Source organism: Oncorhynchus masou, chromosome 12, assembly GCF_036934945.1.
Source record: "Oncorhynchus masou masou isolate Uvic2021 chromosome 12, UVic_Omas_1.1, whole genome shotgun sequence".
Taxonomy (NCBI): Eukaryota; Metazoa; Chordata; class Actinopteri; order Salmoniformes; family Salmonidae; genus Oncorhynchus; species Oncorhynchus masou.
Window position 1 is genome coordinate 19,165,542 of NC_088223.1, and position 27,883 is coordinate 19,193,424.

The 27,883-nt window shown below is 46.0% G+C and overlaps 1 protein-coding gene across 1 annotated transcript in view; it reads left to right on the forward strand.

Annotated features, from left to right (window-relative positions):
* The window catches only part of calcr (calcitonin receptor), a 74,962-nt gene extending 47,431 nt beyond the window's left edge, over positions 1 to 27,531 (forward strand). The window contains exons 11-15 of the mRNA XM_064979829.1: positions 2,806 to 2,866; positions 3,016 to 3,082; positions 5,808 to 6,026; positions 7,477 to 7,518; positions 24,209 to 27,531. Of these exons, the coding sequence (XP_064835901.1) occupies positions 2,806 to 2,866; positions 3,016 to 3,082; positions 5,808 to 6,026; positions 7,477 to 7,518; positions 24,209 to 24,433 (614 nt within the window). The 3' untranslated portion in view covers positions 24,434 to 27,531. The remainder of the gene's footprint in view (positions 1 to 2,805; positions 2,867 to 3,015; positions 3,083 to 5,807; positions 6,027 to 7,476; positions 7,519 to 24,208) is intronic.
* The last annotated feature ends 352 nt before the right edge of the window (positions 27,532 to 27,883 follow it).

The window sequence follows — 27,883 nt, forward strand, 5'->3', positions numbered from 1 at the left end:
TTTTGTATTTTGAGTGAAAGGGAAAGGGGGATACCTAGTCAGTTGTACAACTTAATGCCTTCAACTGAAATGTGTCTTCTGCATTTAACCCAAACCCCTCTGAATCAGAGAGGTGCGGGGGCGACCTTCCCCTTTAACTTCTTCTATACAGGTTACAGTACAGTAGATATGCAAAAAGTTACTCTTATAAATGAGGAATTACACACAGATTACTGTAGTAAAAATATTATGGCTGTTTACTTTATAATAAACACAACATCATTAGTTCATGAATTGATTAATTCAAGTTTTGCAGATGTCCTTACAGTGTTTTGTCACGTTCTGACCTTTATTTCCATTGTTTTGTCATTATTTAGTATGGTCAGGGCGTGAGTTGGGGTGGGCAGTCTATGTTTGTTTTTCTATGAATTGGGTATTTCTATGTTTCGGCCTAGTATGGTTCTCAATCAGAGGCAGGTGTCATTAGTTGTCTCTGATTGAGAATCATACTTAGGTAGCCTGGGTTTCACTGTGTGTTTGTGGGTGATTGTTCCTGTCTCTGTGTTTGCACCAGATAGGGCTGTTTAGGTTTTCTCACGTTTATTGTTTTTATTAGTCTATTCATGTATAGTTTTTCTTTATTAAAGAACCATGAACAGAAACCACGCTGCATTTTGGTTCGCCTCTCCTTCAACTCAAGAGAATCGTTACAGAATCACCCACCACAACAGGACCAAGCGGTGTGGTAACGGACAACAGCAACAGCGGCGCAAAGAGGAATGGACATGGGACGATGTATTGGACGGCAAGGGTTGCTACACATGGGAGGAGATCCTGGCGGGAAAGGATCGCCTTCCATGGGAACAGGTGGAGGCAGCTAGGAGAGCAGAGGCAGCCAGAGAGAGGAGCCGGCGATATGAGGGAACACGGCTGGCAAGGAAGCCCGAGAGGCACCCCCAAAAATGTCTTGAAGGGGGGCACACAGGAGGTATGGCGAAGCCAGGTAGGAGACCTGAGCCAACTTCCTGTGCTTACCGGAGGGGCGAGAGAGACCGGGCAGGCACCGTGTTATGCGGTGGCGCGCACGGTGTCCCCAGTGCGGGTGCATAGCCCGGTGCGGTACATTCCAGCTCCTCGTATCGGCCGGGCTAGAGTGAGCATCGAGCCAAGTGCCATGAAGCCGGCTCTACGCATCTGGTCACCAGTGCGTCTCCTTGAGCCGGCTTACATGGCACCAGCCTTGTGCATGGTGTCCCCGGTTCGCCTGCATAGCCCAGTGCGGGCTATTCCACCTCGCCGCACTGGCAGGGCGACCGGGAGCATTCAACCAGGTAAGGTTGGGCAGGCTCGGTGCTCAAGAGCTCCAGTACCACCTCCACACACCAGCCCTCCGGTGGCAGCTCCCCACACCTGGCTTCCTGTGCGTGTCCTCGGTCCAGTACCACCAGTGCCAGCACCACGCATCAGGCCTACAGTGCTCCTCGCCTGTCCAGCGCTGCCGGAGCCTTCCTCCTCTCCAGCGCTGCCGGAGTCTCCCGTCTGTTTGGCGCTGCCAGAGCTCCCTCTCCTCCTTCCAGAGGCGCCAGAGCTACTCAGTCCAGCGCTGCCAGAGCCTTCCTCTCCAGCGTTGCCAGAGCTTCCCGTCTGCCCAGCGCCATCAGCACCGCCTGAGCCGCCCGTCTGCCCAGCGCCGCCTGAGCCGCCCGTCTGCCCAGCGCCGCCTGAGCCGCCCGTCTGCCCAGCGCCGCCTGAGCCGCCCGTCTGCCCAGCGCCGCCTGAGCCGCCCGTCTGCCCAGCGCCGCCTGAGCCGCCCGTCAGCCAGGGGCCTCCAGTCAGCCAGGGGCCGCCAGTGCCGCCAGTCAGCCCAGAGGCGCCAGAGCCCCTCTGTCCCGAGCTTCCGCCCCTCTGTCCCGAGCTTCCGCCCCTCTGTCCCGAGCTTCCGCCCCTCTGTCCCGAGCTGCCCCTCAGCCCAGAGACCCTCAGCCCAGAGGCGCCAGAGCCCCTCTGTCCCGAGCTTCTGTCCCGAGCTTCTGTCCCAAGCTTCTGCCCCTCTGTCCCGAGCTTCCGCCCCTCTGTCCCGAGCTTCCGCCCCTCTGTCCCGAGCTTCCGCCCCTCTGTCCCGAGCTTCCGCCCCTCTGTCCCGAGCTTCCGCCCCTCTGTCCCGAGCTTCCGCCCCTCTGTCCCGAGCTTCTGTCCCGAGCTTCCGCCCCTCAGTCCCGAGCTGCCCCTCAGTCCAGTGGGGTCATTTAGTAGGGTCACCGTGGTTAGGAGGCCACGGAAGCAGACAAGAAGGCGGACTAAGACGATGGTGAAGTGGGGTTCACGTCCTGCGCCAGAGCCGCCACCGTGGACAGACGCCCACCCAGACCCTCCCCTATAGGTTAAGGTTTTGCGGCCGGAGTCCGCACCTTTGGGGGGGGGGGGGTACTGTCACGTCCTGACCTTTATTTCCTTTGTTTTGTCATTATTTATTATGGTCAGGTCGTGAGTTGGGGTGGGCAGTCTGTTTGTTTTTCTATGATTTGGGTATTTCTATGTTTCGGCCTAGTATGGTTCTCAATCAGAGGCAGGTGTCATTAGTTGTCTCTGATTGAGAATCATACTTAGGTAGCCTGGGTTTCACTGTGTGTTTGTGGGTGATTGTTCCTGTCTCTGTGTTTGCACCAGATAGGGCTGTTTAGGTTTTCTCACGTTTATTGTTTTTGTTAGTCTATTCATGTATAGTTTTTCTTTATTAAAGAACCATGAACAGAAACCACGCTGCATTTTGGTCCGCCTCTCCTTCAACTCAAGAGAACCGTTACATGTTTGTCTTCTCGTTTCCAGGGTTTCCCTTAGTGCCTGCATCCATTCACGCCGTGGCGAGGAAGAAGTATTTTGATGACAAGTGAGTAATGGTCCTCTGCACTAGTATTGTAAATAAGCTGAGCAGCTGTGTGGTGGGCTGCAGTAAACAGATCTAGAAGGAGAAGAATACTTCATTGTTTGTTTGTAGAGAGGGACTTGTTTAATGGCTAATGTTTCTCTTTCCTGTAGCTGCTGGATGAGTGTTGAGACCCACCTGCTCTACGTGGTCCACGGTCCCATCATGGCAGCGCTGCTCGTAAGTCACATCCTACTCAATTGAAATACCTGAAGTCGACACTCAAGGCTACATCCTGTACAGCCTGGTCGCATAGACTAGACGTAATATAGCAAACGTAAATCCGGGACACCGAAGTTAGTATGATATGTTACATTTGGTATGGATGCATAAGACAGAAAGTTACTTAATGCGAACGTCTAGGAACTCAAAAGGTTGCACATACGAATCTCATCATGGACAATTTTAGCAGTTTAGCTAATTAGCAACTTTGCAACTATAATAAATAAAAATCTAAATGCAACAATTTCAAAGATTTTACTGAGTTACAATTCACATAAGGACATCAGTCAATTGAAATAAGACCTTAATATATGGATTTCACATGACTGGACAGGGGTGCAGTCATGGGTGGGCCTGGGAGGGCATAGGCCCACCCACTGGGGAGCCAGGCCCAGCCAATAATCATTTGTTTTTCCCCACAAAAGGGCTTCATTACAGTCAGAAATATTCCTCAGCACCCCCCCCCCCCCAACCCCCTCAGGCAAGGCTGGTTGGCTGTACTGACAGATTCTCTAAAACAACGCTGGAGGCAGTTTATGGTAGAGAAATTAACATTCAGTTTTCTGGCAACAGCTCTGGTGGAAATTCCTGCAGTCAGCATGCCAATTGCACTCTCCCTCAAGACTTGAGACATCTGTGGCATGGTGTTGTGTATCAAAACATTTTAAAGTGGCCTTTTATTGTCCCCAGCATAAGGTGGGTTAAGATCACATGGTCCGTCAACTGTATGCAAGGTCTTATGGAAATTTGACTTCCTTTTACCCCTCCACATACAGTACCAGGCACAAGTTTGGACACACCTACTCATTGAATGGTTTTTCTTCATTTTGACTATTTTCTACATTGTAGAATAATAGTGAATACATCAAAACTATGAAATAACACATATGGAATCATGTTGTAACCAAAAAAGTGTTAAACAAATCAAAATACATTTTAGATTCTTCAAAGTAGCCACCCTTTGCCTTGATGATAGCTTTGCTCACTCTTGGCATTCTCTCAAACAGCTTCTTGAGGAATGCTTTTCCAACAGTTTTGAAGGAGTTCCCACATATGCTGAGCACTTGTTGGCTGCTTTTCCTTCACTCTGCGGTCCAATTCATTCCAAACGATCTCAATTGGGTTGAGGTCGGGTGATTGTGGAGGCTAGGTCATCTGATGCAGCACTCCATCACTCTCCTTCTTGGTCAAATAGCCCTTACACAGCCTGGAGGTGTGTTTTGGACCATTGTCCTGTTGAAAAACAAATGATAGTCCCACTAAGCGCAAACCAGATGGGATGGCGTATCGGTGCAGAATGCTGTGGTAGCCATGCGGGTTAAGTGTGCCTTGAATTCTAAATAAATCATGGACAGTGTCACCAGCAAAGCACCCCCTCTCCATCACACCTCCTCCTCCATGCTTCACGGTGGAAACCACACATGCGGAGATAATCCGTTAACGTACTCTGCATCTCACAAAGACACGGCGGTTGGAATCAAAAATCTCAAATTTGGACTCATCAGACCAAAGGACAGATTTCCACCGGTCTAATGTCCATTGCTTGTGTTTCTTGGCCCAAGTCTCTTCTTATTATTGCTGTCCTTTAGTAGCGGTTTCTTTGCAGACATTTGATAATGAAGGCCTGATTCACGCAGTCTCCTCTGAACAGTTGATGTGTCTGTTACTTGAACTTTGAAGCATTTATTTGGGCTGCAATCTGAGCTGCAGTTAAATATAATGTACTTATCCTCTGCAGCAGATGTAACACTGGGTCTTCTTTTCCTGTGGCAGTCCTCATGAGAGCCAGTTTCATTATAGCACATGATGGTTTTTGCAACTGCACAATTCTTGACATTTTCCTGATTGACTGACCTTCATGTCTTGAAGTACAAATTGACTGTCATGTCTCTTTGCTTATTTGAGCTGTTCATGCCAGAATATGGACTTGGTATTTTATCAAATAGGGCTATCTTCTGTATACCATCCCTACCTTGTCACAACACAACTGATTGGCTCAAACGCATTAAGAAGGAAAGAAATTCCACAAATGAACTTTTAACAAGGTACACCTGTTAATTGAAATGCATTCCAGGTGACTACCTCATGAAGCTGGTTGAGAGAATGCCAAGCGTGTTCAAAGCTGTCATCAAGGCGAAGGGTGGCTACTTTGAAGAAATTCAAATATAAAATATATTTTGATTTGTTTAACACTTTTTTGGTTACTACATGATTTCATATGTGTTATTTAATAGTTTTGATTTCTTCACTATTGTTCTACAATGTAGAAAATAGTAAAAATAAAAACTTTTCAATGGTCCTGTATATATACAGGTTGGAGAGGTTGGAGCAGGGGGCTGCCACACTGGGCACACTTGGAGCAGTTGTTGTAGCAGGTTAAGTGCCTTGCTAAATGGTACAATGGTAGGAAATGGCATCTAGGATTCTATACCAGCGACCCTCCACTTCCCGCCAGATTTTTCACGTCAGACTCGGGATTGTGACTGGCAACTTGTTGGACCTATAATCCTATATTGTTATACTGTTGAATGTGCAACACTTCAATCAAAGCAAATGGTTTCTCATGCTGGTGTTGAGATTTCCATTGTTCAGACAAAATCATTATAATCAGATTAGGTTGCAGCTCTTTCAGGCACTGCAACCATTTTCAGCTGTTTATAAAATCCTTTATTTTCTTTCCCAGGTAAATCTGTTCTTCTTGCTGAACATCGTGAGGGTGCTGGTTACTAAGCTGAGGGACACCCACCGGGCAGAGTCAAACATGTACATGAAGGCAGTGAGAGCTACCCTGATCCTGGTCCCTCTCCTGGGCATCCAGTTTGTCATCTTCCCCTGGAGGCCAGAGAACCGCCTGGTGGGGGAGGTCTACGACTACATCATGCATATATTAATGCATTACCAGGTAGTGACAACATCATGCATATATTACCAGGTAGTGACTACATCATGCATATATTAATGCATTACCAGGTAGTGACTACATCATGCATATATTAATGCATTACCAGGTAGTGACAACATCATGCATATATTACCAGGTAGTGACTACATCATGCATATATTACCAGGTAATGACTACATGATGCATATATTAACACATTACCAGGTAATACTACTGATCGCTATGACTACATCATGCATATAAACTCAGCAAAAATCTTCACAGATCTTCATTGTAAAGGGTTTAAACACTGTTTCCCATGCACAAACAGTTAATGAACATGCACCTGTGGAACGGTCGTTAAGACACTAACAGCTTACAAACAGTAGGCAATTAAGGTCACAGTTATGAAACCTTAGGACACTAAAGAGGCCTTTCTACTGACTCTGTAAAACACAGAAAGAAAGATGCCCAGGGTCTCTGCTCATCTGCGTGAATGTGCCTTAGGCATGCTGCAAGGAGGCATGAGGACTGCAAATAAATTGCAATGTCCGTACTGTGAGAAGACTAAGACAGCGCTACAGGGAGACAGGACGGACAGCTGATCGTCGTCGCAGTGGCAGACCACGTGTAACAACACCTGCACAGGATCGGTACATCCGGACATCACACCTACGGGACAGGTACAGGATGGCAACAACAACTGTCCGAGTTACACCAGGAAAGCACAATCTCTCCATCAGTGCTCAGACTGTGCGCAATAGGCTGAAAGAGGCTGGACTGAGGGCTTGTAGGCCTGTTGTAAGGCAGGTCCTCACCACACATCACCGGTAACAACGTCGCCTATGGGCACAAACCCACCGTCGCTGGACCAGACAGGGCTGGCAAAAATTGCTCTTCACTGGCGAGTGGCAGTTTTGTCTCACCAGGGGTGATGGTCGGATTCACGTTTATCGTTGAAAGAATGAGCGTTACAACGAGGCCTGTACTCTGGAGCGGGATGGATTTGGAGGTGGAGTATCAGTCATGGTCTGGGATGGTGTGCCACAGCATCATCAGACTGAGCTTGTTATTGCAGGCTATCTCAACGCTGTGTGTTACAGGGAAGACATCCTCCTCCCTTTTGATTTTAACCCCCCCTCATACAAATATTTACACATGTTAAGTTTGCTGAAAATAAACGCAGTTGACAGTGAGAGGACGTTTCTTTTTTTGCTGAGTTTATTACCAGGTGTGACTACATCATGCATATACTACCAGGTAATGACTACATCATGCATATATTAACAGATTACCAGGTAATGCTACTGATCGCTATGACTACATCATGGATATATTCATGCATTACCAGGTAAATTATGCAAGTGATGGTATGCCAGCAGCACAGTCCTTGCCAAAGCTCTGAGCTGACAAACAGTATGTTAATATTAGAAAAATGATCTGATGTTTGTTTGTTTTGCTTTTCCTCCAGGGGTTACTAGTGGCAACGATATTTTGCTTTTTCAATGGCGAGGTAAGCATTACTTTTCAGTAAAACTCAAGCAACTCAAGCAATTCACTTCCCATTCACTTCTACTCTTAGATCATTTTGTTTCTTGAGGTACAGGTGACAGTATACAGTAATAATTTATACTTGAACCTCTGAAGAACCCTTACCCTTTGGTAAAGTACAGTTTTATTTGAACCTCTGAAGAACCCTTACCCCTTGGTTAAAGTACAATTTTGATTGGCCATGTTGAGGGGAAGACAAGTCAGATACAGTATATCACAAAAGTGAGTACACCCCTCACATTTTTGTAAATATTTGAGTATATCTTTTCATGTGACAACACTGAAGAAATGACACTTTGCTACAATGTAAAGTAGTGAGTGTACAGCTTGTATAACAGTGTAAATTTGCTGTCCCCTCAAAATAACTCAACACACAGTCATTAATGTCTAAACCGCTGGCAACAAAAGTGAGTACACCCCTAAGTGAAAATATCCAAATTGGGCCCAAAGTGTCAATATTTTGTGTGGCCACCATCATTTTCCACCACTGCCTTAACCCTCTTGGGCATGGAGTTCACCAGAGCTTCACAGGTTGCCACTGGAGTCCTCTTCCACTCCTCCATGACGACATCACGGAGCTGGAGACCTTGCACTCCTCCACCTTCTGTTTGAGGATGCCCCACAGATGCTCAATAGGGTTTAGGTCTGGAGACATGCTTGGCCAGTCCATCACCTTTACCCTTAGCTTCTTTAGCAAGGCAGTGGTCGTCTTGGAGGTGTGTTTGGGGTCGTTATCATGTTGGAATACTGCCCTGCGGCCCAGTCTCCGAGGGGAGGGGATCATGCTCTGCTTCAGTATGTCACAGTACATGTTGGCATTCATGGTTCCCTCAATGAACTGTAGCTCCCCAGTGCCGGCAGCACCCATGCAGCCTCAGACCATGACACTCCCACCACCATGCTTGATTCTAGTCAAGACACACTTGTTTTTGTACTCCTCACCTGCCGCCACACACGCTTGACACCATCTGAACCAAATAAGTTTATCTTGGTCTCATCAGACCACAGGACATGGTTCCAGTAATCCATGTCCTTAGTCTGCTTGTCTTCAGCAAACAGTTTGCAGGCTTTCTTGTGCATCATCTTTAGAAGAGGCTTCCTTCTGGGACGACAGCCATGCAGACCAATTTGATGCAGTGTACGGCGTACGGTCTGAGCACGGACAGGCAGCTCCATGCAGACTGACAGCTCCTTGCAGACTGACAGCTCCTTGCAGACTGACAGCTCCTTGCAGACTGACAGCTCCTTGCAGACTGGCAGCTCCTTGCAGACTGGCAGCTCCTTGCAGACTGGCAGCTCCTTGCAGACTGGCAGCTCCTTGCAGACTGGCAGCTGCTTGCAGACTGGCATCTCCGGCTGCTCCATGCAGACTGACAGCTCCGGCTGCTCCATGCAGACTGACAGCTCCGGCTGCTCCATGTAGACTGACAGCTCTGGCTGCCCCATGTAGACTGACAGCTCTGGCTGCTCCATGTAGACTGACAGCTCTGGCTGCTCCATGTAGACTGACAGCTCTGGCTGCTCCATGTAGACTGACAGCTCTGGCTGCTCCATGCAGACTGACAGCTCTGGCTGTTCCATGTAGACTGACAGCTCTGGCTGCTCCATGCAGACTACAGCTCGGGTTGCGCTAAACAGGCGGGACTCCAGCAGCACAGGAGAGGAGGAAGGCTCCGGCAGCGCTGAACAGGCGGGAGACTCCGGCAGCGCAGGAGAGGAGAAAGGCTCCGGTAGCGCTGAACAGGCGGGAGGCTCCGGCAGCGCAGGAGAGGAGAAAGGCTCCGGTAGCGCTGGAGAGGCGAGGCGCACTGTAGGCCTGATGCGTGGTGCTGGCACTGGTGGTACTGGGCCGAGGACACGCACAGGAAGCCTGGTGCGGGGAGCTGCCACCGGAGGGCTGGTGTGTGGAGGTGGCACAGGATGGGCTAGACCGTGAAGGCGTACTGGAGATCTTGAATGCAGTGTTGACACAGGACGTGCAAGGCTAGGGATGTGCACAGGAGGCCTGGTGCGTGAGGCTGGCACCAGCCGACTAACACGCACCTCAGGAAGAGTATGGAGCGCTGACCCAGGTGCCATCAAATCCCTGACACGTTCCGTCGGGCGAATTCCATGCAAAAAGCACCAACACAGCAACTCCCTCATTTCTCTCTCCTCCAATTTCCCCATTAACTCCTTCACAGTCTCTGCTTCGCTCACCTCCAACACCGGCTCTGGTTCTGGTCTCCTCCTTGGCTCCTCACGAAAAACAGGGAGAGTGGGCTCAAGTCTGACTCCTGATTCTGCCACACTCTCCCTGAGCCCCCTCCCAAGAAATTTTTGGGGCTGACTCTCGGGCTTCCATCCGCGTCGCCGCGCTGCCTCCTCATACCAGCGCCTCTCACCTCTCTCCGCCTCCAGTTCTTCTTTGGGGCGGCGATATTCTCCAGGCTGATCCCAGGGTCCTTCTCCGAACAATTCGTCCTCCCATGTCCATTCCTCTCTTTGCTGCACCTGCCTGTTACCACGCCGCTTGGTCCTGTTGTGGTGGGTGATTCTGTAACGGCTTTCTTCTGTTGAAGGAGGAGCGGACCAAAATGCAGCGTGGTATTTCTGAGACCTGTTTAATGAAGAACGAAAAAACACGAACAATACAAAAACAACAAACGGAAACGTGAAAACCTAAACAGTCCTATCTGGTGAAGACACAGAGACCGGAACAATCACCTACAACACACTCAAAGAATATGGCTGCCTAAATATGGTTCCCAATCAGAGACAACGATAATCACCTGACTCTGATTGAGAACCGTCTCAGGCAGCCATAGACTATACTATACGCCCCACAAAAACCCCAAGACAAAAACACACCACAAAACCCATGTCACACCCTGGCCTGACCAAATAAATGAAGATAAATATAATATATTTCGACCAGGGCGTGACACAGATCCCCTGAGTTCTTTGCCATGAAGTGCCATGTTGAACTTCCAGTGACCAGTCAGTATGAGGGAGTGTGAGAGCGATCACACCAAATTTAACACATCTGCTCCCCATTCACACCTGAGACATTGTAACACGAACAAGTCACATGACACCGGGAAGGGAAAATGGCTAATTGGGTCCAATTTGGACATTTTCACTTAGGGGTGTACTCACTTTTGTTGCCAGTGGTTTAGACATTAATGGCTGTGTGTTGAGTTATTTTGAGGGGACAGCTGTACACTCACTACTTTTACATTGTAGCAAAATGTCATTTCTTCAGTGTTGTCACATGAAAAGATATATTTACAAAAAATGTGAGGGGTGTACTCACTTTTGTGATATACTGTACCATTGAAACAGCTCAACGCTGCCTGGTGACATTTCCAGGTCAACAGGCGGCCATCTTGTGCACCTGATAACAGATTGATGATTGGCCCGTGGTTATAGAGTGGGAGGGAGCGTCTCTGCTGCTGACTCCTGTACAGCAGCAAGGACCACAGCAGTAAGGCCATCTCAGATGAAGAGGAAAGAAGACAGACACTTGAACCACTCTGGGGCGAATCACCCTGCCTGTCTGCCTCTCTGTCACCCACTTAGCTCAGCCTGCAGCTGTTTGCTGTCTACATTCACCAGTGGGCTCCCCCACCCAGTTAGTTAATGTCATACATTGATAGAACGCATTTGATAGTTCAGGGGTTGCATACTGCTTGGCCAGACACTAGGAGAAAGAGGGACTGACTGAACATTTTCTTCGCTTGAGAAACGAGAAAACAAAAACAAAACGCAGACCAAGAAAAACTGAGACCTTATTTGAATACTCAGCATGAGGTGGTATCTCGCACTGATAAAAACACTGCGAATTAACACAGCGTTCGTTCATTATCAGGTGCAGTGTTAAGTTATGTTTTATACATTGGAACTGATTTCTGGGCTGGGAAAACAGGTCAATCGTTAGCTCCTGCATGAGAAACCAGACCTCATCAGCGTCACTCCATCGGATCCCGTAAACATGTTTGACATGTCCAAAGAACAGATTCAGTTTCGGGGGGATAAAAGAAACATTGACACAAAGTAATAGTTTTTTCGGTATAGGAATGTTTGTTTGCTTTGCCGCATAATAGTTGGTACTGTCTCTGAGACATTCGTTTTTGGAGCTTAGTTCATTGCCGATTTGCCAAACTGCATAGACCTAAGCTATGTTCCAAATTACACCCTATTCCTTATATTCCCTATGGGCCCTGGTAGTGCACTACAGTATATATGGGAATAGGGTGCCATTTGAGACTTAACTAAACAACACACTGTTGAATAGCTCTTTGTCCAGTTCAGCCAATGGGGAAAAAAGTTGTACTTATTTTTATGTTTTCTAGGTTGTGTCTAAAATGGCACCCTATTCCCTATATAGTGCACTACTTTGGAACTACAATTAGTTAATACAAAGGAAAGAGAAACCCTGTGCACAGCAGTGTGTCTCGGTACAGCTGCTGGTTTTGGCAAGAACAACGAGTATTACAAAACGAGTAAAAACCGCATACTGAAGAAAGACATTTGATTGGTCGCCTTTTTATTGTTTTAGAATGCTAGTTGTTGATATGCTCTGCATCATTAGATCATGGGAGAGTGCAGTGTGTCCTGTCCTCATTTTCCCTTAGTAATTAGTGTGGCGTTGTTCAGGAATTAGACATTCCTTGTTCTGGGTCAGCCCGTTCTTTTGAGTTAACTATTGGCTCTATTCATTCCGTATTACGGACGTTCAGCGTTACAGCACGATTGATATTGAAAGGCAATGTTCCCTCGTTAGCTGTGATTGCATTCACTATAAACGTCAGCTCAATCGGAAATTACCTTTAGATCTTTTATGGCACATTCTGTAACTCCTCAGCGATGCAGATTATAATTATTATTATTATTGAATAGGGCCCTATTTCACACACTGCTTTGATTGACATGTTTACACTGCACACTTTTCATGCAGTATAACATTATCACAGAGGATAACGCTCCTTAATCAGATTGGTGCTGTGCTCAAAAATGTGATACTCTCATAATGTAAAATGTACAAACAAAAAGCAGATAAACTAGCCTAAATGGACACTTGTGTTCACGTGTCTCTTTTCAAAAGTGCCTAACTATTGTTTAAATGCCTCAAGCTTCTCAACCTGCACTAAACTCAGTGAGGAAGGAAGGTATTATCCTTCAAGTAATGACAGGAAATGGGAGCCTAGATTGTGATTGAATTCAGTTCTTGCCGAATTCATATCTACAAACTTCTATTAACATGTATCAAATCAATCCACATTTCCTCAGCTGTCACATTAAATTGAGTTAATGATCATGCATATCAAATCAAATCAAATTTTATTTGTCACATACACATGGTTAGCAGATGTTAATGCGAGTGTAGCGAAATGCTTGTGCTTCTAGTTCCGACAATGCAGTAATAACCAACAAGTAATCTAACTAACAATTCCTAAAATACTGTCTTATACACAGTGTAAGGGGATAAAGAATATGTACATAAGGATATATGAATGAGTGATGGTACAGAGCAGCATAGGCAAGATACAGTAGATGGTATCGAGTACAGTATATACATATGAGATGAGTATGTAAACAAAGTGGCATAGTTAAAGTGGCTAGTGATACATGTATTACATAAGGATGCAGTCGATGATATAGAGTACAGTATATACGTATGCATATGAGATGAATAATGTAGGGTAAGTAACATTATATAAGGTAGCATTGTTTAAAGTGGCTAGTGATATATTTACATCATTTCCCATCAATTCCCATTATTAAAGTGGTTGGAGTTGAGTCAGTGTCAGTGTGTTGGCAGCAGCCACTCAATGTTAGTGGTGGCTGTTTAACAGTCTGATGGCCTTGAGATAGAAGCTGTTTTTCAGTCTCTCGGTCCCAGCTTTGATGCACCTGTACTGACCTCGCCTTCTGGATGATAGCGGGGTGAACAGGCAGTGGCTCGGGTGGTTGATGTCCTTGATGATCTTTATGGCCTTCTTGTAACATCGGGTGGTGTAGGTGTCCTGGAGGGCAGGTAGTTTGCCCCCGGTGATGCGTTGTGCAGACCTCACCACCCTCTGGAGAGCCTTACGGTTGAGGGCGGAGCAATTGCCGTACCAGGCGGTGATACAGCCCGCCAGGATGCTCTCGATTGTGTCAGGATTTGGCCAGGGTTGTTCCGGGTTTTGGTCACTAGATGCCCCCATTGTGCTTTTTGACCTTATGTTTTTTCCCTTGTTCCCCATTATTATTTGCACCTGTGCCTCGTTTCCCCTGATTGTATTTAAACCCTTAGTTTCCCTCAGTTCTGTGCTCTGTGTTTGTATGTTAGCACCCAGCCCTAGTGTTCTGTGTATTCTTGTCGTTTCCGGTGGATGCTCTTGTGGAATTCTGTTTTTGTTTTTGAGTATCTCTTGAGGCTTTTTTGTGCTATACCTACCACCTTTTGGATTTGCCATTTTGTATTGAAGGACTTCTCCTTTTTTACTTTATTAAATACACCGTCTTAAGTACTGCTGTGTCTGCCTCATCTTCTGGGTTCTGCTGACTATTCGTGGCTCAGTTGGTTAAGTGACTGTTTCTCACTCCGGAGACCCAGGTTCGTAACCGGGTCCTGACAGAAACACAGAGCCAAAAATGAACCCAGAGGCAGCCAGTTCCCAGGACCTTTTTGCCATGCTGTCCCACCACCAGGAGACTGTCCAACGCCACGAAGCCGCCCTGGTTCAGCAAGAGGCCTTAATGGCTAGACATTCTCATCTTCTGTCGGAGATGCTGACTTCCATTAAGCAAATATCTGATCGTCTTACCCCGGCAACAGTTCCCGTCCCAGTACCTCAGATTCACGTACCCATGGCAGTTAACCCCCTGGCTGAACCTCGTCTTCCACCTCCCCAACGGTTCTCAGGTGATCCAAGTGCTTGTAAAGGGTTTCTCACCCAATGTTCTCTCTCCTTTGAGCTACAACCCTCGTCGTTTCCCACCGACCGGTCTAAGATCGCTTATATCATCACCCTGCTGTCGGAAAAAGCCCTGGCCTGGGCTACTGCTGTGTGGGATGCCCATAGTTCCTGCTGTGCCAGCTACTCTGCCTTTGCTGAGGAATTCAAACGAGTGTTTCAAGGCCCAAGCAGTGGTTCTGACTCAGCCAAACAGCTCCTGACTCTCCACCAAGGTTGGCGCAGCGTGACGGACTATGCCATCCAGTTCCGCACGGTGGCAGCAGCAAGTGGCTGGAACAACGAGGCGCTCACGGTGTGCTTTCTGAAAGGCCTTTCCGACACTATCCAAGATGAACTGGCCACTCGGGAACCACCGGACAATCTCGAGTCCCTGATCAAGTTGGCCTCACGCATTGACCAGCGTCTGAGAGAGAGAAACTCAACCGTAGACCTCTAGCCCCTATCAGTCCCAGCTCCGAGTCCCCACCTTTATCCTCGCTGGCTCCATCGGAACCCATGCAGATTGGACGCATCTCCCAGGCTGAGAGAGACCGCCGGATGAGGGAGCGACGCTGTCTATATTGCGGCAAACCGGGCCATTTCCGTTCCACGTGTCCCGGGCTCCAGGGAAACGCTCTGTCCCGTACAGACCGGGGGAACTGTAACGGGAAACATAACCTCCTCCCATCCGTCCAACTCCCGTCTGCTCATTCCAGTCACCCTCTCCTGGGACAACCACAAGCTTCACCTTCAAGCCTTGGTAGACTCTGGAGCCGCAGGTAACTTCATGGATGGTGTCTGGGCGAAGGAGAATGGCGTTCCCTCTGAACCTCTAAGTGAACCCATGAGGGTCACTACGTTGGATGGAAGCCCTTTGGGATCTGGACTTGTCACTCATGTCACTACCTCCTTGCGACTTTCAGTTTCACAACACCAGGAATTGATGAACTTTCATTTGATCTCCTGTTCCGAGTTCCCTCTCGTCCTTGGATACCCCTGGCTTCACAGCCATAACCCTCACATCGACTGGTCTGTGGGCACTATCAAGCAGTGGGGTCCTACGTGCCAAGCTACTTGTATTTTCCAGAATTCCCCGAGTTCTACTCCCGAGTCTTTAGAATCCATCGACCTGACCCGAGTTCCCGAGTGTTACCATGACCTCAAACTGGTGTTTAGCAAACAGAGGGCCACCATGCTACCACCCCATAGACCTTACGATTGCCCCATCGACCTGTTTCCGGGCACTTGCCCCCAGGGGTCGGATCTTTTCCCTATCTCCACCCGAACGAGCTGCTATGGATACCTACATCAAGGACGCTCTGGAAGCAGGCCTCATGCGTCCATCCACCTCCCCGGCGGGAGCAGGGTTTTTCTTTGTGGCCAAGAAAGACGGTGGATTACGTCCTTGCATCGACTACCGGGGACTCAATGCCGTAACCGTTACCCGCTACCCCTTATGGCCACAGCCTTCGAGCTGCTCCAGGAAGCAGTTGTTTTCACTAAGCTTGACCTGCGGAACGCATACCATCTTGTGCGGATCAGACCTGGTGACGAGTGGAAGACCGCTTTCAACACGCCTACTGGTCACTATGAATACTTGGTGATGCCCTTCGGCCTGACCAACGCCCCAGCGGTGTTCCAAGCGCTCATAAACGATGTGCTTAGGGATATGCTTAACATATTTGTGTTTGTTTACTTGGATGACATCCTCATCTTTTCGAGCTCCCTTCAAGAACACACTAAGCATGTCAGACAAGTACTCAAACGCCTCCTGGACAGCCATCTGTACGTTAAGCCGGAAAAATGTGAATTCCATTCATCCCGAGTACAATTCCTGGGATTTGTAGTGGAACCCGGTCGAGTCCAAATGGACCCCAGGAAGGTAGGGGCGGTAGCGGATTGGCCCACCCCCAAATCCGTTAAGGAAGTTCAGCGTTTCCTGGGCTTCACAAACTTTTACCGCAAGTTCATCAAGAACTTCAGCTTGGTGGCAGCCCCTCTCTCAGCTTTAACCAAGGGTGGCAATGCAAGGTTTTTGTGGGGAAGAGAAGCTGAGACGGCCTTCCAAGGACTCAAGCAGCGCGTTCTCTCTGCTCCCATCCTGATACTACCGACTACGGATGAACCATTTGTGGTGGAGGTAGACGCATCAGAGGTTGGTGTTGGAGCTGTCCTGTCTCAGAGGGGTGAAGACAAGAAGCTTCATCCGTGCGCTTTCTTCTCACACCGGCTTACCCCGACTGAGAGGAACTACGATGTGGGGGATCGTGAACTCCTAGCGGTTAAGATGGCATTGAAGGAATGGAGACACTGGCTCGAGGGGGCTTCTCACCCGTTTCAAGTGCTTACGGACCACAAAAATCTGGAGTATATCCAGCAGGCGAAGCGGTTGAACTCTAGACAAGCTAGATGGTCTCTTTTCTTCAATCGATTCCAGTTTATCCTCACCTATCGGCCCGGGTCGAAGAATCTCAAACCGGATGCCCTGTCCCGAGTCTACGCTCCTGCCATTCGAGATGACACGGACATGCCTGTCCTTCCTGCTGCTAAGATTGTGGCTCCGATCTCGTGGCAAGTTGAGGATACCGTGAGACATGCTCAAGGTAGCGAACCGGACCCGAAAGGAGGTCCTGCCAATCGGTTGTTTGTCCCCAAGGCAGTGAGGACTCAGGTCCTTCTGTGGGGGCACTCCTCTCGCCTCACCTGTCATCCGGGCGTAGGTCGCACCTTGGAGTTCATCCAGCGTAAGTTCTGGTGGCCTACCATAAGAGAAGACGTTGCCACTTTCGTCAATGCCTGTCCCGTGTGCTGCCAGGGCAAATCTTCTCACCTCCGCCCTCAAGGACTCCTTCACCCTTTACCTGTTCCCCACAGACCCTGGTCCCATATCTCATTGGACTTTATTACTGGACTTCCTCCATCCCATGGCAATACTACTATCCTAGTCATAATCGACAGGTTTTCAAAGGCGGCCAGGTTCGTCCCTCTGACTAAGTTACCTTCTGCCAAGGAAACGGCTGAGTTGGTAATTAATCATGTGTTCCGAGTCTTCGGCATTCCTCAAGATATGGTTTCTGACAGAGGTCCCCAGTTCGCCTCAAGGTTTTGGAAGGCCTTCTGCCAACTCATGGGGGCTTCTGCCAGTCTATCTTCAGGGTACCATCCGGAGTCCAACGGCCAAACAGAGAGGATGAATCAAGAGCTGGAAACCACCCTCCGATGTATGACTCGTGACAACCCGTCCACATGGTCATCCTTTATTGTTTGGGCCGAATACGCGCAAAACACCTTGCGCTCCTCCTCCACTGGTATGTCCCCGCACGAGTGTCAGTTTGGCTATGCTCCTCCATTGTTCCCGGACCAGGAGGCAGAAGTCAGAGTGCCTTCAGCCTTGAAGTTCGTCAGACGCTGTCGGCTTATGTGGAGGAAGACCCGTCTTAATCTTATGCGTTCCTCACAGAGGTACCAACAACAAGCCAACAGACGTCGCCGTCCCGGGCCTACCCTGCGCCCCGGCCAGAGAGTCTGGCTCTCCACAAGAGACTTACCTCTACGGGTGGAGTCTCGCAAGCTGTCCCAAAAATACATCGGTCCCTTCAAGGTTGCCAGGAGAGTTAACCCAGTTTCTTATCGCCTACACTTACCCAGATCCCTTAAGATTAATCCCACATTTCACATTTCATTGTTAAAACCTGTTGTTTTTTCTCCCCTTGTCCCGGCAGACAGACCTCCCCCTCCGCCTCGTGTCATTGGAGGCCAGCCGGCTTATACCGTCCATCGGATACTGGATTCCCGCCGGGTGCAGCGGTCCTGGCAGTATCTGGTGGACTGGGAAGGCTACGGTCCCGAGGAGCGCTCCTGGGTTCCTGCCAAAGACATCCTGGACCCTGACCTCATTCGTCAGTTCAGGGCCCTCCACCCTGAGAGAGCTGGTAGGAACGTCAGGAGCCGTTCCTAGGGGGGGGATTCTGTCAGGATTTGGCCAGGGTTGTTCCGGGTTTTGGTCACTAGATGCCCCCATTGTGCTTTTTGACCTTATGTTTTTTCCCTTGTTCCCCATTATTATTTGCACCTGTGCCTCGTTTTCCCCTGATTGTATTTAAACCCTTAGTTTCCCTCAGTTCTGTGCTCTGTGTTTGTATGTTAGCACCCAGCCCTAGTGTTCTGTGTATTCTTGTCGTTTCCGGTGGATGCTCTTGTGGAATTCTGTTTTTGTTTTTGAGTATCTCTTGAGGCTTTTTTGTGCTATACCTACCACCTTTTGGATTTGCCATTTTGTATTGAAGGACTTCTCCTTTTTTACTTTATTAAATACACTGTCTTAAGTACTGCTGTGTCTGCCTCATCTTCTGGGTTCTGCTGACTATTCGTGGCTCAGTTGGTTAAGTGACTGATTCTCACTCCGGAGACCCAGGTTCGTAACCAGGTCCTGACAGATTGTGCATCTGTAGAAGTTTGTGAGTGCTTTTGGTGACAAGCCGAATTTCTTCAGCCTCCTGAGGTTGAAGAGGCGCTGCTGCGCCTTCTTCACGATGCTGTCTGTGTGAGTGGACCAATTCAGTTTGTCTGTGATGTGTATGCCGAGGAACTTAAAACTTGCTACTCTCTCCACTACTGTTCCATCGATGTGGATAAGGGGGTGCTCCCTCTGCTGTTTCCTGAAGTCCACAATCATCTCCTTAGTTTTGTTGACGTTGAGTGTGAGGTTATTTTCCTGACACCAGACTCCGAGGGCCCTCACCTCCTCCCTGTAGGCCGTCTCGTCGTTGTTGGTAATCAAGCCTACCACTGTTGTGTCGTCCGCAAACTTGATGATTGAGTTGGAGGCGTGCGTGGCCACGCAGTCGTGGGTGAACAGGGAGTACAGGAGAGGGCTCAGAACGCACCCTTGTGGGGCCCCAGTGTTGAGGATCAGCGGGGAGGAGATGTTGTTCCCTACCCTCACCACCTGGGGGCGGCCCGTCAGGAAGTCCAGTACCCAGTTGCACAGGGCGGGGTCGAGACCCAGGGTCTCGAGCTTGATGACGAGCTTGGAGGGTACTATGGTGTTGAATGCCGAGCTGTAGTCGATGAACAGCATTCTCACATAGGTATTCCTCTTGTCCAGATGGGTTAGGGCAGTGTGCAGTGTGGTTGAGATTGCGTCGTCTGTGGACCTATTTGGGCGGTAAGCAAATTGGAGTGGGTCTAGGGTGTCAGGTAGGGTGGAGGTGATATGGTCCTTGACTAGTCTCTCAAAGCACTTCATGATGACGGAAGTGAGTGCTACGGGGCGGTAGTCGTTTAACTCAGTTACCTTAGCTTTCTTGGGAACAGGAACAATGGTGGCCCTCTTGAAGCATGTGGGAACAGCAGACTGGTATAGGGATTGATTGAATATGTCCGTAAACACACCAGCCAGCTGATCTGCGCATGCTCTGAGGGCGCGGCTGGGGATGCCGTCGGGGCCTGCAGCCTTGCGAGGGTTAACACATTTAAATGTTTTACTCACCTCGGCTGCAGTGAAGGAGAGACCGCATGTTTCCGTTGCAGGCCGTGTCAGTGGCACTGTATTGTCCTCAAAGCGGGCAAAAGTTATTTATTCTGCCTGGGAGCAAGACATCCTGGTCCGTGACTGGGCTGGATTTCTTCCTGTAGTCCGTGATTGACTGTAGACCCTGCCACATGCCTCTTGTGTCTGAGCCGTTGAATTGAGATTCTACTTTGTCTCTGTACTGACGCTTAGCTTGTTTGATAGCCTTGCGGAGGGAATAGCTGCACTGTTTGTACTCGGTCATGTTACCAGACACCTTGCCCTGATTAAAAGCAGTGGTTCGCGCATTCAGTGTGTGGTTAGACACTAAAATGCCTAACGCAGTATGTAACCAAATTCACAAATTACACACTCACATGAACACACATATTAAAAAAGAAAAAAAAACTATGGAACGCCGTTTGGGTCTTTGCGTGTCAAATATGAATGTTGACCAATCAGGACCTGAATATGACTGCACGTCACATAATAATTTAACGCGTTCATACATGTTTTACGTAGTTATTACACATTGATTACACTATCAATCATATTCCATATGTCACAATGATTCATCGATACGTATGCTATGACGCTGTTAAAGTTGTCTCGCGCACCTAATGTGCTGGTCATAAAAAAAGATAGTTAACTGATGGATGCAAACAATGTCTTCCCCAAAAACATAGCAAAACGACATCATCTGTTTCAGTAGCTATAGTTAGCTATCTAACTATATGGCTGGGTGTCATCATCTAAAATAACCCTAATTTATAAAACAGTTCTTATTTGATTAATGGTGGTCAGACCCATCTATATGAAGCTAGCCGCAATAAGGATTAGCCACAATACTGGACTTTGCGGTTAGCCTTCAAAATAAAAGTATATAATTGACAGCGATGAAAATTAATACAAATAGTAGAATTATGCCATAATTTAATCATGCTAAACGAGTTTGGAATGTTGTTATATAAAATCAACAAAAGACAATAATTTGTTAATTCGACAAAAATATGTTGAAATCAGACTGGATGTAGTATACTTTAGAATTGCATTGTGGGCATACTTATTTCACTGTACAGTCTTACCTATGGATTGTGGATCAATGACATGGGGTATCAGTCTACTCAGTGACACGCAGAGAACATTAGCGTTGTAACAGTTAGCTCGTATTGTGTATAATTGGTCATTTGTTGTATCCCCTAGCATATATTATAATTGTCTATTTATGTATGTACGTACTGTATGTATACAGACTTTTCTACATTGGTAATAAATAATAATAATAATAATAAAAATATTTAAAAAAAAAATATATATATATATATATATATTTGAATTTTTTTAATTAGCTCTTTCTTCGGGGTCTCTGAAAGAACTGAATTGAGATTATTTTATTGTCATCCTACTACGTGTATTGAACATTATTCCAAGAGGAAAAACAATACTGCGTGGGTGTTTTGGAGTCTGATAAGTCTGAGAAGGGCGTTGGGGAAAAATATATTTGGTATTGAGTAACTAGATTGATAGCCACATGTCATTGATCACCAAGCCTAATCCTTATTGTGGCTAGCTTCACAATACAATTCGGTCCGGTCGAGCTTTACTAGTCCGATGAAGCTAGCTGGCTGTTTATAATGTTAGCTTTTGGCAACAGGGTTAAGTAGTTGGCTAGCTATTTATTTTCATGAACTGAAGTTCAATATCAATAGGCAAACAACAAGTGGCAACCTAGTCAATACTTACTCAGAAGGATTCCTAAATAATTGCTAAGAATAATGAAAATGACTGCAGTTTCTACTGGTCATTGTTTTCAGGCTGGTTGTATTGGTGCTAGCTAGGTACGAAGCTAAGGCTAGCTAGCTACCCCAGAACCAGCGTTCGAACAAATAATGACTATATTACCAATGCGGTATTGTGAACAAATCAAATTGTATTGGTCACATACACATGGTGTGTGCTTGTTTGCAGACTTTAGTACAGCTTTGACAGTGCTACTGATATGTACTGGTGGCGCTTGGCTTGCACGTGGAAATTCAGCACACACAACATTCTACAATAGAATAGTGTTATTTGACGTGCATCTTTTTTTGACACGCAAAGAACCATACGGCGTTCCTAAAATACCTGTTTTTCTTCGTAATTACTGACCAATTCATTTATACACTTATAAATAGTAGGTTTTGTTATCTGTTTTAACAAACTTTTATTTTATTTGTCTTATGTTCAGTCTTGTGAAAAAGTAAGTATACACCGTGGAAAGTAATATTTTTTTGAACATATTTGGACAGATGGATATGTAATCTTCACTTCAACACTATTGACAGATAAAGGTAACCTATTTTAACAAATGACACTGAAAGATTATACTTTGCAATCATTTATTCATGAAAAAGATCTACAGAAATGCAATTCCATAGTGCAGAAAAAAAGAAGTACATTCTAGCTTCAATAGCTTGTGTTGCCCCCTTTGGTTGAAATAACAATGCAGCCGTTTCTTGTAACTGTCTAACAGTCTCTTACATCCACTGGGAGGAATTTGACCCTCTTCATTACAGTACTACTTCAATTGTGTCATGTTCAAGAGCTTTCTTGCATGCACATCCCACTTCAAGTCCCCCCACAGCATTTCGATAGGATCTGAGCTTTGACTCCATAACCCTCCATTTCTTATTTTACAGCCATTCTGTTGTAGCTTTGCTTTTGTGTTTTGTATCTTTGTCCTGTTACAAGATCCATGTTCAGCTGCAGCTTTTTGGCAGATGGCCTCATATTCTCCTCAAGAATTATCTGGTACATTATAGAATTCATAGTTGACTCAATGATGGCAAGTTGGCCAGGCCCTGAGGCAGCAAAGCAGCCCCAAAACATAATGCCACTGCCTCCATGCTTTACAGTTGGTATGAGGTTCTTCTGTTCAAAGGCAGTGTTTCGTTTTCGCCAAACATGACGTCTGGCATGCGACCAAACAACTCCACCTTTAACTCATCTGTCCAGAGCATATTGTTCCAGTAGTCTTGGAATTTACCCAGGTGTTGTCTGGCAATCGTCAGTCGTGTCTTGATATTCTTCTTTGAGAGCAGAGGTTTCCTCCTTCCTGACCTCCCATGTAGGCCACATTTGTGCAGTCTCTGACAGTTGACTCAAGCACTTCGACATTGATTGTGGCAAGAGAGGCCTGTTGATCCCTTGATGCTACCCTGGGGTTCTTAGAGTCTTCTATAAGCATCTTTCGGATCAGCTCTTGGACTGAATTTGGTGGGACGACCTGTCCTAGGTAGATTGCCTGTGGTCTGGAATTTTCTCCATTTGTAGATGAGCTGTCGGAAAGTGTAATGATGTACTTCGAATTGCTTGGAAATTAATTTGTAACCCCTCCCAGACTCACAAGCATCAATAATCTTTCTTCTGAGGGCCTCGGTAGGTCATTTGATCTTAGCATGACGTGTTACCACACACCCATATGTTTAAGACCAAACCAGACCAAGTTTCTAATCTTTATGGAAGGCTGGACCCTTCTTAATTTCTCTCTAATTATTTTCTAATCATTTGCACCTGTTTTGGTGCACCTGATTCCAATTTTAGCCATTTTATGTGATGGTAAAGGTAGGGGTGTACTAACTTTTTCTGCATAAGGAAAATGCATGTTTGTTTATTTAATTCCATAACATTTTCCCAAATTTTGGGGGTTGATTTGTTTTACTGGGTTACCTTTGTCAATGAATGTGGTGGGAATTTAGCTCATATCCATGTGTTCAAAAATGTTCAAAACATTTTATAAATAATACTTTCCAGGGGATGTACTTACTTTTTCACATGATTGTATATAGATTTGTTGTTTTCATATCAGCCCTTGGGTTTCCAACCACACCTGCACACTGTTTATTTTATTTGTTTATATCTGTATTGTTGTCTATCATTTGTTTTCTTTGGTGAAAAAAGGCTGTGATGACAGGTACAAACAGGCTGTGTGTTTGTTATATGCACCTGTCCCTGTCTAATGAGTCTATCACCCCCTGTATGACTGTAAAACCCTGATGAAGGCAACAGCTGAAATGCATTGATTTAATTCATAAAAAAGCTTTTATGAAATGTACTCCCATTGTCCTCCAAGAGTAGCTAAATATGGTTGTTCTCTCTCTCTTTCACTGTCTGTCTGTCTGTCTGTTCACCCATTAGAGAATACAGTTTATAATCTTAATGTCCCTTTTTCTCAGGTGCAGGCGGCTCTGAAGCGACAATGGATTCAGTACAAGGCCCAGTGGGGTCAGCGACGGAGGGACCACTGCTCCATGCGCTCTACCTCCTACACCGCCACATCAATCACTGAGGTGCCCGCCTTCATGTACCACCACGACTGCAACAGCGAACACTTAAACGGCAGACACACCTGTGAGGACTCTGAGCTGGTGGCTCTTAAGACAGGGGAGACGTATGCCTGACAAGCGGGAGGCAGTCTGAGTGTCGGAGGAGAGAAGAATTAGTAGAGGAACCAAGATGGAGCATTTCTCTAATATCCCGCCGCAGTTCCACATTTCATAGATAGAACTGGTGGGTTCAGCCCCAGACTGTGAAGGAGAAGACAGTGTGTGTCTGGACCGTGATATCTCTCCCATGAATTGGCCAATGATGGCTGATGCTTCATTTACATGACATTGCTGCTGCTATGGCTGCTTATTAAAAACACTAAGATATACAGTACATGAAACGGGAGCCGCGTTTGAAATGTGGCGCGCCCTAAAGCTGCTATCTGTGGGACTCTTAACACATCATGGGAATGTTAAGGATGATTATAATGATGATGAAGAAGATGATAATTAGAATGACTATGATGATTATTAGAATGATGATGATAATGATGAAACTATTGTTGCTTTGCCTATACCAAAGGGTGTGTGGTGTGGGCTGCCAGTATGAGAGGCATGCTCTGTGTGAACTGAATCCAACACTGAAGAGTTCCCCTGAAGGTCACATACTGACGGACAGCACAGTGCATGTGTGTGTGTCCATGGCGACACGAGGTCAATGGTTTAAAAGGCTTCCTGTGCCTAAGTTCTGGAATCCTGTAAATAATGGTTCACCACTTTCACTTTAAAAGTGTCAAAGTGTGTTTTAGAGGATTTTATTTTTATGACTAAATGTTTTTTTTTCTTGCCAACAACTTGCTCTTTAAATACTTTCTGTCTGTTTCGTGAAGCTAGCGAGCATCTCCAGACTGCTTACAGCTGCTGACTGTACTTGCGGTGTGTTTCTGTCACAAGGCCTGTATTTAAAGAGTGCAGAAGATACAGTATGTCTTGATATGGGCTCAAGAGAGAAAGGATAAAAAGGATTGGTTAACTTAGACTAAAAATAAAAACAGACTGAATCGCATAGGTCACGTGTTCATCAGACACACGTTTGAGAACCACCTGGCTCTTGGGAATATTTCCTGTGAAGTCTGTTTGACGTGGCCATTTGCCAAAAGGTCTCATGTGAAGCTTCTAGGATTCCACAATAAGCGTTATTTTATGTTTTGTGCTTAAATGAAAGCCATTCCAATATGGTGAAATTATTTTCTCTATGTCATATCAGTTATGAATAGGAGAGAAGAAAAAACTGTATGGTTACCTGCAAAAATAATCATATAAACAATAACAATATACCATTTTTCAAAGAAAAGTCTTGACAATCTAGGCCTATGGAAGATGTTTCAAGGTAAAACCCTCGTTTCCCCAGGCAATTATCTATATCGAAACCATAATTACCTTGAAATAGCATCCTTCTAGTGTACAGAATCTGTCAATTGGTAAGAAAATCATTCTAATTGAGGGCTATTTGAAAGATTCTGTTGTCATTTCTCTTGTGTGAATACTAGTGTATTTTCTTTCATTGTTTATTATCACACACCTACTATATTATGCCCTTAGATTATTATACCCTTAGATCCGAAATGAAATCTCCACCTATTCTCAAATGTATTCCTTTGTCGGTTGTTGGTTCCATGTAGAGACCTTTGTAGAAGGTCGGCCTATGTAGAACCCTCAGTGGAAAGGTATAACCCAAAAGGGTTATAACTGGAACCAAAACGTTTTTTTTTCAACAGGTTCTCTGATGGGGACAGCCAACAAACCCTTTTAGGTTCTAGATAGCACATTTATTTCTAAGAGTATAGCACTATGCTAGATAGATACCAAGACTTTAGTAGGGTACCGAGGACAGTCGAGGGGACTCATTTATAACACTTTTTTTTAAACCTATATTTAATCCTAAATTGTGCATACAATGAAATTCACAGCAACAATGTGATTCATACATCTCAAACAATTTATACATGAGGCCTCAGGTGCCCAGACCCATAGCAGACTAGTCTGGATTTGAATGCCGAAGACACATCTTCCTTTGGGGACAATTAAGCTTATCTTACCTTAGACCCTGTCAAACTTATTGTGCCAATCTAATTTATTTTACAGCTTCAATTCCTATTAGGCCAAGATCAAATAAATCTTTACACTTATGCCAATGTTTATACTGAATCCAATGTCTTTGCTGTTGTTGGGCCATCATGGTTGAGATGGAGAAAATCAGTTTGAAATGGGAGAAGGCCATTAGATGAGGTCTCAATAGGCTCTATTCAATCTGGATTGAGGAAGTTCGGCGTTACAGAGCGATTGAAATGTACAGGAAACGTTTCCTCAATCGGAAATTACCTTTACATTTCTAGCGTGCATTCTGTAAGGCTTCAGCGATCCAGATTAAATAGAGCCCTAAGAGCCCATTCTGTAAGGCTTCAGCGATCCAGATTAAATAGAGCCCTAAGAGCCCATTCTGTAAGGCTTCAGCGATCCAGATTAAATAGAGCCCTAAGAGCCCATTCTGTAAGGCTTCAGCGATCCAGATTAAATAGAGCCCTAAGAGCCCATTCTGTAAGGCTTCAGCGATCCAGATTAAATAGAGCCCTAAGAGCCCATTCTGTAAGGCTTCAGCGATCCAGATTAAATAGAGCCCTAAGAGCCCATTCTGTAAGGCTTCAGCGATCCAGATTAAATAGAGCCCATTCTGTAAAACTTCAGCGATCCAGATTAAATAGAGCCCTAAGAGCCCATTCTGTAAGGCTTCAGCAATCCAGATTAAATAGAGCCCTAAGAGCCCATTCTGTAAATCAGAGAAGGTGTTAACCACTGTGAAGTCTTATAGATGATTTAGAAAGGTTTTGATCCATCCATATTTTAAAGTTGATTTGTTCTGGATATGAACACAATGTTAAAAGTTGTTTTTTTCTTCATTTGGAGGATGATGAATATTTCTGTATATTTAGTATGTTCATGGCTTTGTTGTCCAGTGCCCATGTCAACATGACCGCAAAGTTTGTGTGTGTAATAGATGTGAAATGTTCTGACCACTGTTTTTGGTTCTTTTGTTTTGCTTGTGTTTGGCTCTCGACCTCTAAGCTCTTTGTGTGGCGTTACTTCAAACAAGAGAAAAACTTTTTTTTTAATGCACAAATCGACCAGCTTTTTGTTTGAAAGCTATTGCAATCAGAAATATATTGGAAAAGATTCTCTGTTATTTATTTATTGTGTGTGTGTGTGTGTGTGTGTGTGTGTGTGTGTGTGTGTGTGTGTGTGTGTGTGTGTGTGTGTGTGTGTGTGTGTGTGTGTGTGTTTGAAAAGGAGCAGAAAAATATGATTTTAAAAGTTCAAAAATACTTCATCACCGATGTACCTCTCAGCAGACAACAGCCAATCCTCACTGTATTATTTGTCTATAAAAATGTCCCCACTAAATTATTTAGGTGTACTTTGATATCTAGTGTCCTTTATGGAAAATACACATTTCAAGGTTCAGAAGATTTGCCTGGTAAGTATGTGAGGGAAATTATGTATAGTGTTTGACTGAATTTATATTCCTGC